General features: G+C 37.4%; 1 protein-coding gene across 4 annotated transcripts in view; it reads right to left on the bottom strand.

Moving 5' to 3' along the window:
- cabin1 (calcineurin binding protein 1) overlaps positions 1 to 13251 on the bottom strand; it is a 146126-nt gene that overhangs the window by 109020 nt on the left and 23855 nt on the right. For all 4 annotated transcript variants that reach the window (XM_079896190.1, XM_079896189.1, XM_079896188.1 and 1 more), the window contains exons 17-22: positions 12629 to 12871; positions 10727 to 10880; positions 9022 to 9134; positions 7878 to 8030; positions 2441 to 2647; positions 2211 to 2356 (exon numbers count right to left, since the gene is read on the bottom strand). In XM_079896190.1, the coding sequence (XP_079752316.1) occupies positions 2211 to 2356; positions 2441 to 2647; positions 7878 to 8030; positions 9022 to 9134; positions 10727 to 10880; positions 12629 to 12871 (1016 nt within the window). The remainder of the gene's footprint in view (positions 1 to 2210; positions 2357 to 2440; positions 2648 to 7877; positions 8031 to 9021; positions 9135 to 10726; positions 10881 to 12628; positions 12872 to 13251) is intronic.

Raw genomic sequence — 13251 nt, forward strand, 5'->3', positions numbered from 1 at the left:
ATTAAACATTTTCATAAAATGCTAAATCCTCATATTTCAGCCTTTAAACCATTTTATGGAACAGCATAAATATAGCAGGGAAAAAAGATTGCAATATATACACTATATACAGGGATGCACATAAGTGGTGCGCAGGTGCGCATGCGCTACCCAATTAAACAATGCGTACCAGATGAATTGCCGCAACCCTCATTTGCGTACCTAAGATTTGGGGATAGATAGGTGCGCAATCTGTGGTGTTGGATAGGCCTCAGAACTAGAGATGCGCGGATGGTCTATTTCATCCGCAACCGCATCGCAAAACTCATCATCCGTCCGCCATCCATCCGAACCAACGTTTTTGACCAATTTTCAAAACCGCACCCGCCCACCATCTGCTGATTGGGCAATGCAAAGCGCTGCTGATGACAGCCGCGAGACTAGAAAACTCTCTTACCTCAGAATATCAGCAGTGAACTCCGTCTCCGATCGGCGCACATGGACAAAAATAAATAAATAATTTAAATAAATATAGCCTAAATTAAACGAACTTCGGCAAACCTGACCGTACAATATTTTCATTGTAGCCTAATAGAAAACGCATTTTGGCACATCATTTAGGATTTTTCGTTGGTGCGCCATCAGCTAGCCTATGCCTACAAAAGACAGATGAAATTTAATACTAATAATTGATCCATGTCGGTATACACAGCCTAGTATTTTACACTTAGGCTATAATTAAATATAGCCTAAACAATCAAGATAGCCTATTTACTTTTTTTATTTATTAAAACCTGGAAATTGGTTAATGAAACATGGATTAAAATTAAGATACAATTAATACAAAACGAAATTCGCTTTAAAGAAAGGCTTTGTGCTTTCTGTTTGAGGTCTCTGTGAATGTTTGAAAGTCTTTTAGTGCCGCGGCGCTTTCAGAGTGGTCGCGTCCGTAATGGAGAACTGTCACTCACGTAAGATTGTTTTTTCCTCATAAATGACAAAATACTTAAAAAAAAAAAGACAAACCATCAATTTAAAAAATATATATATATATAAAAAAAGGATGGATTTATAGCGTTTTGGGGGAAAAATGGATGGATGACCTTCTATTGCCTTTGTTTTTAATTCTCCTTTTTTGAGTTTGTCACGTAAAGTTACCTCCTTCGCCGGCGTTGCCATCTCTGATAATAACAAGCAGTCTGCGACTCGACTAGGCCATATTAGCCTACTGCCTGATAAAAATTTGACTATTTTAAAGTGTGCTCGATTTTTTTTTTGTTTTTTGTTTTTTTTGGATGTAGGTATAGTCAGATAACAATATTTAACAATATATTATGCATCCCTCTAATTTGTTCCTCCCGTGAGGTGGGTTAAGGAAAAAATGCATTTGAAAATGTGAGGACCAAGCAACAACCCCAGGTTCTCCCCTGAGAAACAAGACCAAAAATGTTATGTGCACCCCTGACTATATAGTAAACAATGTCATAATTATGAATTGCTTTGAAACAGTATGTAGAACGCGCAACAATGATGCGTTTTGACTTTAAAATGCTCAGCCCTCACAATTAAATAATCGCCTTTTGCAGTTTAATATTCATATAAATCAATATCGCGATTCATGTTTTACTGTTCCCGAAATTAAGACCTCTTGAAATGATGATAAAGACTTTTAGCGATAATATTTATATGATATGATGATATTTAATATAATATAATTATATGATGAAAATTAATTTTAAATATTAAAATTCCCCCTGTGGTGAAAATCCAGCTTTTAATGTTGTTTATATGTCTATGTGGTGTTTTTAATATGCTTTAAGACAAACCAAGTCAACACCATTGCTGAGTATTTTATCCAGTCTCAAAAACACAGTTTGAAATCGCTGGTGTTTCTGACGTCACAAACTACCTTGTAACCAATCAGATCAACGTGTGATCGTCAACGAGTGGATCTCTGAGCTGCTGTGAGTGAGTGGAGGCAGGGCTCATTTGCATATTCATAGAACTGTGTATATTAAATTAGGCAAGAATGTCGAGTTACATTCAAGCTATTTTAAGACATGAAGAATTTTGTTTTCAAGGAAAACATTTTTAAATGTGTCATTTTGGTGATCAAAGATGAGTTTTAAAGGATAAAATTATTGACTACAAGGGGACTTTTTATAGCCCTATATTTCATCAAACTGAATTTAAGACTTAAGGACACACAGGGATGTAAAATTTGAGCAGACCTGTTGGGACACATGCAGATGTCGTGCATGTAGAACTTGATGGCTTTAGACTGCTCTTTGTTTTTGAAGTGGTAGTCCGCCAGCAGGTAGTACAGCTCGTTCACCACAGGGGGCGCCGGGGAAGCTCCTTCTGGAAGCGCTGGCACCTTGGACAAAGAGAAATGTTTTAAGTGACCGATGAACAGACAAAACAGATCTAGAAGAACGGACGACGGTCAGTGAGCTCATACCTTGACAGCACCTCCCTCAATATAAGCAGACACGTCGTCGACGGAGAGTGTGGGGCCGTCGTTGCGTGGGATTATTCCAGAAAGCCTTCTAAGCAGGTTGGCAAGGTCAGCTGAGACAGTGCTGGTCTTATAGCTGTCAAACTCTGGCAATGTTTTGGGCTTAAAGTACTCAAACATAAAGATGGCATCGCTCCAATGAAGCTCCACCTAGATCAGAGAGGACATAGAAAGAGGACGATAGATGGAAAGAGGCAGACAGACTGATGGCACCATGTAAGCAGGGTCCACTGTGTTATTTTAGTATTATTTACATACTAATTTCAGTTTTCATTCATTTTATTTTTGTATTTACATTTAGCTTCAGCTTTATTTAAATTTTATGTCAGTCAACATTTAAATTAGTAGTTTTTTAAGTTCACTATTAGATTAAAAACACTAAGTTGTTCATCTAATATTTATATTTAAACTTTTTTTTAGTTTTAGTTAACATGGGGGGGGGGGGCGGTAAAGGATGGTTCATCACGATAGGCTCTGATATCGATTCTCATAGCCAGTGATATGATATTCTATGTGATATTCTATGTGATATGATATAAGACGTTTTCAGTTACATATACATATATACATACGTGTGTGTGTGTGTGTGTGTGTGTCAGTTAAAAAAAGTCTTAAAATTAATATTTTTTTACAATATAATTTTGTCTCTGATGGTGGGATTTAAATTATTTTCTCCCTGTCACGTTTTACTGTATGAATTTTGGTCACTGCATGTACATCTCAATGAGCTCCAGCTTTTGCTGTACACACATGAATGGCAAGTTTTGACTGGATTTCTGTCTGGATATCTGTGAATTAGAACAGGCTCTTTTTGTCCCCCACAGGAATAACAGTAATCTGAACACAACGACAGGCATGCAATAATATCCGCTCCACACTGAGATATTTTTCATTATCAGAACCATTCGAGTACAATGACGAGTGACAAAAGACAGAATAATCAATTACCCGTCTGAATAAAAAGCAATTTTCCCACTGGCATTATGACAATGTTTTTTGGGAGAACTGAGTCTAACGCCTATAACAAGGCCAAAAAATTGAGCTGATTAGTTTTGATTTATAACACTAACAATGTAGGATCAGATAAATGAAAGAAACAAAACGTGCTTGATACTAAAGAGAATAAAACTAGATTATACTGTTTGTTAATTAATTCAGAAAAAGTAAGTGGCTAAAAATCAGACAATCAGGATGAGTTATGGATGGAAACTAGCTTTTGTTCAGCAAACCGTGATCCAGTGTTTTGTAACCTGATAATGATTCTATACAGTAGGGCTGAAAGAATATGTAATTACGCCACATTCTGTTGCATGTATCCTTTGTGGATTAGATCATTCCAGAATGCACAACAACTCACTAAATTCATCCAAAATTGTGACCCTGGACCACAAAACCAATCACATGGATCAATTTTTTGAAATTGAGATTAATACATCATCTGAAAGGTGAATAAATAAGCTTTCCACTGATGAATGGTTTGTTAGGATAGGACAATATTTGGTCGAGATACAACTATTGAACATCTGGAATCTGAGGGTGCAAAAAAATCGAAACATTGAGAAAATCTCCTTTAAAGTGTTTGCGATTGTGCTGCATTCACTCACAAAAATAAATGTTTTATATATTTATGGTAGGAAATTTACAAAATATCTTCATGGAACATGATCTTTACTTTATATCCTAATGATTTTTGGCATAAAAGAAAATTCGATAATTTTGACCCACACAATGTATTGTTGGCTATTGCCACAAATAAACCCGTGCGACATGTGACTGGTTTTGTGATCCAGTGTCACAATTAAGGAAAAAGTCGAGAGAAATGTTGATTTTCAAACCTACAGTATAAATGTATTTTATTCCCTATTGCAAAGTAGTGTAGAAGCATGCTAATTATAACAACCATAGCTAAAAACCCCAAATTACCAACATTCACTTTGAGTTTTGTGGTTGTCTTTCCCTTTTGCTAAAATGGCGCTGTACCTCACAGCTCCACATTCGAAGCACAGTTCAATATTTGCCAGTTGCCTGCAAAAACACAAGCAGCATCTACACCACACAATCTGTTTCCTCCAGAGACAGAAATAAGCACAGAACACCTCAGTATTGTACTTTGATGGTGTGTACAGCAGTTCCTGTGTACAGAGCAGTGCTGCATAATGGGAGTGTGTGGGTGGCTAAATGATCAATGTGACTCTTGCTGCCAAAAGATAATCAATCACCGAATTCTTGCTGAATCAGACCGCCAACTCCAACTCCAACACGCCACCTACCTTCATTAGCACGGGGACAGAGCTCATTCTCCAGTTTTAAAGCTTTTAGATCTTACAGACATAAAATGAGGAGAGAATGGAGATGTGTTAGGGAGTAGCTTACGATACTCAAGTAAATTAAGTCAACACTATTAACTTAAATACATTTTTGGTAGCAGAAAGCATTTTTTGTAGTAGCTTCATCTGCAGTAAAAAGGCATTTATTCCTAAAAGTATTGGTGTAGCGTGACAGTCACAGTTGTTTATGATATATTATTCAGTGGGCACAAAGAATATAGAGAAGAGAGAAGTCACAGGAGAGCTAGTCTGTTTGAACCAGAGATGATTTCCATGTAAAAGTAGGCGGAGCCTCAGAGACACACTACACAGGGTTAGGCTATTATGTAATCGCCACAGACCAATGGTAGTTCGAAGGTGTTTACAAGCCAGAGCAAACTTTTCTGGAAAGTTTCAAACTCCTGAAACTGACACAAAATAACTACGTTTTGGCTTGATTTTGTTCGAGACGACGTTGATCTTCAATTTAATTTAAAGTATAACACTAGGGGGTGGAAATCAACAGAGATCTGGCGAAATGATATTATAATAATATCTAGATCACAAATCAATAATACTCTGTCCGTGCCAAAAAAATGCTATTCAGCCTCTTTCAATGTGCTTTTCAGTTTGATAGTGACAAAAATGATATTGCCATTAAAGTTGTTTAAATGTGTTTTTGTTCGTAGTTTGCTAAATAGTATAGAGAGCTTAAAGTCCACCCTGTGGTGAAAATCAAGCTTTTAATGTTGTTTATATGTCTATGTGGTGTTTTTAATACGCTTTAAGACAAACCATGTGTAAATTCATAAGTCGACACCATTGTTGATTATTTTCTCCTTAAAACTGTAGTGAACCAAAGACAGTCTCAAAAACACGCTTTGAAATCGCTGGTGTTTCTGACGTCACAAACTACCTTGTAACCAACGAGTGGATCTCTGAGCTGCTGTGAGTGAGTGGAGGCGGGGCTAATTTGCATATTCCTAAAACTCGCTTATAGTAAATGAGGCAAGGGTGTAGAGTTATTAATGTTCTTCTGTGTGTTCCTCTGAGTGAGTTCACGTAGTGTAACAGCGCAGCGCTTCTAGGTTGTACGTCAGAATGTAGGCTCACTCTTGGCCGACGCTGGTCATGTGTGTGGATGCGTGTGATGCTGGCCAAGAGTGAGCCTACGTTCTGACGTACAACCCAGAAGCGCTGCGCTGTTACACTACGTGAACTCACTCAGAGAAACACAGAAGGAAATGAATAGTTGAATAAAGTCGTTGTTTTGGGGTTTTTTGCGCATAAAAAGTATTCTCGTCGCTTGATAAACTTAAGGTTGAGCCAATGTAGTCACTTGGACTATTTTAAACATTGTCTTTACTAACTTTCTGGGCCGGCAAGTTTCAATTACAGAGAAGCCTGTGGAGGAGTGAGACAGCTCTCAGATTTCATCAAAATATCTTAATTTGTGTTCTGAAGATGAATGAAAGTCTTACGGGGTTGGAACAACATGAGGGTGAGTAATTACTGACAGAATTTTCATTTTTAGGTGAACTAAACACTTAAGGCATGAAGAATTTTTTTTCAAGGAAAGAACATTTAAATATGTAATTTTGGTGATCAAAGATGAATTTTAAGGGATTAAATTATTGACTACATGGGGACTTTAAACACTTGTTAGAAAAGTTAGATCTTTTCATTTTTCCAACCATGCTTACCATGCGAGAACAAACCTTATCAGTTCTTGCACATCAAGCAAGCACGTTTGAGCTTCAGTTTACCATATTTTGAGGTTTATATGTGAATAAAAGCCCAAATTAAACCTGTTCATCATATAAAATGATTGTGTTTCTTTAGAAGACTTGGATTTAACCACACAGTTCAAGTGGAATACTTTTATAATGTCTTTATGAACTTTAACAAGCTTGAAAATATTGGATGCATGGACAGGGCAAGTGTTTCACTCACATTTGCAACTAAAAATAGATGTGTGAAAAATGTATTTAGGAGCATGTGTGTTTAGTAAGAGAGCACATTTTATCTCCCTCATCTTTGAATAACAAGGAATCGCTTGTATTTGTCAATTTCAAGTGTGTGTGTGGGATGTGAAAAAGAAAAACTTGCATTTCATTAATTTTAGCGACAACATGTTACAATGTTTAGCTACATGGCAGGCTACAATTACTGGTAGGCTGCTGTATTTATTATTGCTTGACATCTTGATTCAATATCGATTCATTTGGATAATTATTAGGTACAGTAGATACATGTTAATTTTTCTCAAGAAAAAAAAAAAAATGTCTCACTAATGCTGTAAACATACAGAGAGCCCTGTCAGCTGGTATTATTATTAAAGGTTAAAAATAACAACTTAAATAAATATAATGCATTTTTTTATTATAATAACAACTTTATAATATGTTAATGATATAAGTAAAAATATAATATGTAGCCTAATATAGTGGACATATTTAACAAAACACTCCTCTCAATAGTTAACTTTTCTAGCCTATATGGTGATTAAATGGCCTTGTTCTCAACCTGTTTTATGGACCTCTTACCGCGGTTGAAAAACACTGATTAATCCGAGGCATATACATTTCGGTAAGCTGTACTATATCTTTCAACATGCCTATTGTTCATTCAGGTTTATTTACTAGTAGCCTAGTAAAGAAGAGTAAGAGATGATCGGTTCACGTGCCACTTGCACTCTGTCAGAGATCTGTCACGTCACATTTACAAGCAACCTGCTCTGTCTTGTCTGTCGGTGTCAGTGTCCTCTTTGCTTCGCGGTTTTTCTCTGCGTGAGAAAATGGATGTGTGGCGTGAGAGCGTGTGAAAAGTGTCAGCTGCGTGAGTCACACGCTGAATGAGTGAGAGTTGGCAGCCCTGCACCTGCATGGCCTTGGTTATTTCAAAGTTGTTTCACATGCAGAGTAAGCTATTATTTTGATGAAAGATTTTAAAAACAAACATTAATTATCTTTTGAACAACAAGCATTGATGAATTGCGTGCATCAGGGACATTTAGTAAGTTAATGTGTGTGCGTGTGTGTGTGTGTGTGTGTGTGTGTGTGTGTGTGTGTTACCTGTGGGGCAGAATGCTCCTCCAGGTATCGGGCTTTGCTCTTCTTGCTCGGGTAAGCGTACAAGCAGAAGAAACACTGCTCCAGTGCCGTCTCCAGATCCTCTTTATACGGCAGCTTCTCCTGTCCTGAGAGCGTCTCCCGCAGCACACGCACCTGAACACACAGACAAGCACAATCATTACACTGCACAAGCTTTTCTCATTTCAAGGCAAAATATTCAGCTAAATGGTGCAGTGCTGTTTTTAACTCAATTACACTACTATTCAAAAGTTTGTGGTTAGTATGATTTTTTAAATGTTTTTAAAGAAGTATCTTCTGCTCACCAAGGCTACATTTATATGATAAAAATACAGTAAAAGAGTACATTTGCAAAATATTATTAAAAATAACTTTTCTATGTTGATATTTTTTACAGTCTATGGTTGATATATTGTAAAATGTAATTCATTCCTGTGATCAAAGCTGAATTTTCATCATCATTACTCCAGTCTTCAGTGTCACATGATCCTTCAGAAATCACTCTAATATGATGATTTGCTGCTCAAGAAACATTTCTGATTATTATTGATGTTGAAAACAGTTGTGCTGCTTCATATTTTTGTGGAAACTGTGATTATAGGGAATTCTTTGATGAATAGAAAGTTCAAAAGAACAGCGTTTATTTGAAACAGAAATATTTTGTAACATTACAAAATGTCTTTATTGTCACATTTAATGCATCCTTGCTGAATCAAAGTATTAATTTCTTTCTAGAAAAGAAAAAAAAAAAATCTTACTGACCACAACTGGTCTTTTATTGTGGCCAGCCTAAGGCACACCTGTGCAATAATCATGCTGTCTAATCAGCATCTTGATATGCCACACCTGTGAGGTGGATGGATTATCTCGGCGAAGGAGAAGTGCTCACTAACACAGATTTAGACAGATTTGTGAACAATATTTGAGAGAAATAGGCCTTTTGTGTACATAGAAAAAGTCTTAGATCTTTGAGTTCAGCTCATGAAAAATGGGGGCAAAAACAAAAGTGTTGCGTTTATAATTTTGTTCAGTGTAGTTCAAAAATACACATGACAAAATTCAGGTCCTGATTACAGAAGCATAGAAACATGTTCCAGAGAGATCGGAATGATATGACAAGACTCACAAAGAACTTGAGCAGAGCGCCATCAGAGTTGCAGCACCAGGAGCGCCGGCCCAGGTATTCATGTGCCGTGTTCAGGAGCATGAGGGAGGAGGGCAGCAGTGGAGTGTCATCCTCTACAGATCACACACACACACACACAGCTGGGTCAACAACACGCTCAAATACTAATACATACTAAGCTTATCACTATACTTAAATGTACACTGTGTCACTTTTGGCCCTCTATGGTTAAAAAAAACTGCATGCATTGTTTTGGTTGTGCTTCGGCTCTGTGTGACTGTGCGGATGAATATGACCCTTTACAATAGATCCTGCTTTTCAATGAACTCTGTTAGAGCTACACATGGCAGTTTACCTGTTCAATAAAATATCTTCCTCTCCTGTTGAGTAATAAAAACACAACATTTCAAATCCCACATCTCACCATCTCTGAAAAGCCAAGCTGATGTTGATTCTGGTTTTCTCTGGTTTTCTCTGCTCTGTCTCGTTCTCTTTTCCCGATCGGGCCAATGCAACATCGTCACGAAAGTTTATCATTTGCATGGGTTTTTAAGTCTTGCCAATTTAAACATTCAAGTGATTTAAAGCAATTTCAAGTGCAAGAATTATGGAATAGAACTCGAAAATACAGACATAATTGTGTTAAAATACCAGTCTTAGCGAGTATCCTAGTAAACAGTCATTTACAGTAGTGGCCATAGGAAAACTGACATCTTCACCCCTTAATATTATTAAAAATTGGTTAAAGATTTTGCAAGCATATTGCATAGTTGTGCTTGGAGTCGATATTTTTATTTGCGATAACGCAACGAAACAAGCCAAATTGTGCAGACATCATTTTTGGCCAGGTTGTCCAAAGAAATTATGAACGCATGCAAAAACAAGAGAGAACCAACTAAATATTAACAAATTATCATGTTGTAATCAATGTATGCTTTTTCCTCTTAGCTTTTGGTTTTTCTATGCATTTTTTTGCATAGTACAAAAAACCCTGTAGCTGTAGTTTGCTTTTTTTGGCAAATAATTTTATCAGATAAATAGCTTAACCTAGTTAAGTGTTTTGTTTATCCCTCATTTTTAAAATATATAAATAAATAAAAAGTCCTCATATTTGAACGTTTAATCGAACTTTTAGGGTCTTTAAAAACAAATACCCCCTCCGGACATCACTTTTGGCGACTAATATATGTATTAAGTATTCGTTAATAGTTCAGGGGAAAAAACGCATGGATATCCTTAGGATTAATCTATATATAATTTATACAGTGAAGACTATGCAGTGTCATTTTACATTTAATTACTTTATTCAATTTCTGCACCTGAACACTAAAAAATATTAATTTGTACGAAAAACCTAAAAAACTAATTTGTATCTTTGTTCAGTTGTATTTATTTGTGCTATTGGTAATTTATTTATTTTGATTTAACTACTGACTGTTCACTTGTCTTCAACAGTGTTTGCTGTGGTAACGAAATTAGAATTGAGGTTTGTAAAATTTCACTAATATCTAAAATGTTGGTGTCATAACCTTACTTACTTGAATACAAGGTGAAAAACAACGAAAACAAGAACTATTTTATAGATTTGTTTTGTGAAAATATTTGCAGGGCAAATACAAATTTGAACCACTGGCCCAAGCAGACCAATAGAAGACATCTTTAGTGTTGAGCCCTGTTTAATGTCGTTATCTTTCTTTCTTCATACCATCGTCATCCTCGTCTGTGATGTGCTGTCGCAGCATGCAGTCGAACGCTGCCTCCTCCTGTTTGATGAGGTGGTACAGCAGAATCCATGGCAACAGTGATGAGAAATGAGCCTCTTTGGGGTCATCAGGTAAGACCATGCTGTTGGCTATCAACTAGAGAAGGAGCGCACACACACACACACACAGTAGTTAAAACCTGAGAAACGTGATCATGTAGATACAAACGCTCCTGTTAAAGGGTTAGTTCACCCAAAAATGAAAGTTAGCCCATGAAGTTATCCTAGGTGAAGTCATCCTAACTCATCCTGAAGTCATCCTAGGTGTATATGACATTCTTCTTTCAGACAAATACAATCAGAGTTATATTAAAAAATGTCCTGGCTCTTCCAAGCTTTATAATAGGAGTCAATAGCCACGTTTCCACTGTCGGGCCAAAAGTGGGCGTGCTAGTGCGTGCCAGGGCCAGGCGCGTTTCCACTGTCACTTCCGGGGCTTGATCGGGCCTTGTCAGGGCTTCCTCAGGGCCAACGGCCAGGGTTTCTGGAGGAGTGGTTCCGAACCGAGGCGGAGTTTACCTGAGTCTGTGGACGGCAGTGCCGGATGATTCTGTCTGCTAACATCAGCAGACTTGTAAAATCATTTACCTCAAAACTCACTTTCATGTTTGAATGCCTTCTGTTTGTTATCCGATGTGGTTTCTGATCACCGTATAAGGTAGAAATATTTATACGCGATGCAAAAGGCTATGCATGCAAACCATTACCATAGTAAAACATGGTAAATATGAACGCTTGAAGAAATCAGACAAATCATAAAGGCTATCACAATCATGTTTTTATTTTATCTGTCAGTAGCCTACGTCTCGTCTCTTTATACCGGACTATCATAAAATAAAGCAACCTTTTTTACGGGAGCTTCCTCTGTTTCTCTGACTGAATATATCTGTAGCCTACTGGGAGTCGAGGGAGTGTTAAAGCTCCTGGTGGCATATTTGTAGAAATTATCATTCTTTCTAAATGTGATGTAAATATGTCCTGTAACTACCAAATAAACAGAAACAGCCACGACTGAATAAGTATGTGTGTCCTCTTTCTTTTGTGAAATAGACCTAATGGTAAACCACTTTATTTCTGTGTGACTAATGTGCAATTTTGACACAAACTAATTCATTATGATCAATTTATAATTTTTTATTGTAAACCTGTGGTAAAACATCGATGCTTGGGTTTTAAATATTCAAGTAAACAACAAAAATGCCAGTAAACAGTTCCTTTTATCATGTTTGTTTTGCGATCTCGCTGTTTCCAGTGATTTCTTTCTGATTAGTTTGATTCATTTGTTGGTAAAATGATGGGTTAGTGTGACGTTGTTCCAGAGAGGCGTGTTACGGCGTGTTTTAGTGAAGCGTTGCGGAGCTTCTGGCCAGGCTAATGGTATATTTTTTTGGAAGTCCATCAAAGCGCATCTATCCGTGATAAAAGTGTCCCAAACAACTCTGCGGGGGTTAATAAAGACTTTCTGGAGTGAAGCGATGCGTTCGTGTAAGAAAAATATCCATATTTAAAACTTAATCGACTAAAAAAAACTAGCTTCCAGCAGGCGGCCGTACGCAAGTCAACTTACGCCAAAAGAGCAATATCACTCCAGAAGGCCTTTATTAACCCCCGCAGAGCCGTTTGGGACACTTTTATCACAGATGGAGGCGCTTTGATGGATTTCCACAAATATATACCCATTGACTCCCATTATAAAGCGTGGAAGAGCCAGGACATTTTCTATTATAACTCTGGTTGTATTCGTCTGAAAGAAGAATGTCATGTACACCTAGGATGGCTTCAGGGTGAGTAAATCATGGGCTAACTTTAATTTTTGGGTGAACTATCTCTTTAATCCACACAGACCTGTATGAGGTTGTTGGCGAGGCGAGGCAGGTTTGTGGAGCGCGGCGTGAGACAGAGAAGCTCAGGTTTGTCAGTGATGCAGATTTCAATGGCCTTCAGCAGGGCCGTGATGGTTGAAACCCACTCCTCCTTGGCAGAGGGGCTGCTGGGTAATGAAGAGTTCAAGTGCTGCATGGCCTCGTTGAGAGACACTTCAGATGTCTCAAAGCAGGAGCTGAAGTCTTTCAGTCGCAGCAGGGAACTCTGGGGGGGACAAAGATGGATGTGGAGTCAACAGGTTAAGTGTCTGAAAACACCACACTTTTCTTGAATTGAGGGTTTAGGAAATGTTCGGTCAAGCTTGTCACATTTAAGACAAATGGGATATCGCACACTTTGAGTAAAGCTAGTCATTATTCCAATAATAACTAGCTTTTAGCATGCTGGCTCTATCATTTTGAGCTCTGATATGAATCCAACTGATCCTCAGATAACACGGCTGCATTTATGAGACAATCCAGTAACACTTATACTTGTATATTGTAGAATAAAGGTATTCATAAAGCCTAATTATATGCATTATGTGTTATTCACTACCGTTCAAAAGTTTTGTAAGATTTGTTTTTGAAAGTCCTCTTGAATGC

This window comes from Squalius cephalus (genome assembly GCF_949319135.1).
Source record: "Squalius cephalus genome assembly, chromosome: 16".
NCBI lineage: Eukaryota > Metazoa > Chordata > Actinopteri > Cypriniformes > Leuciscidae > Squalius > Squalius cephalus.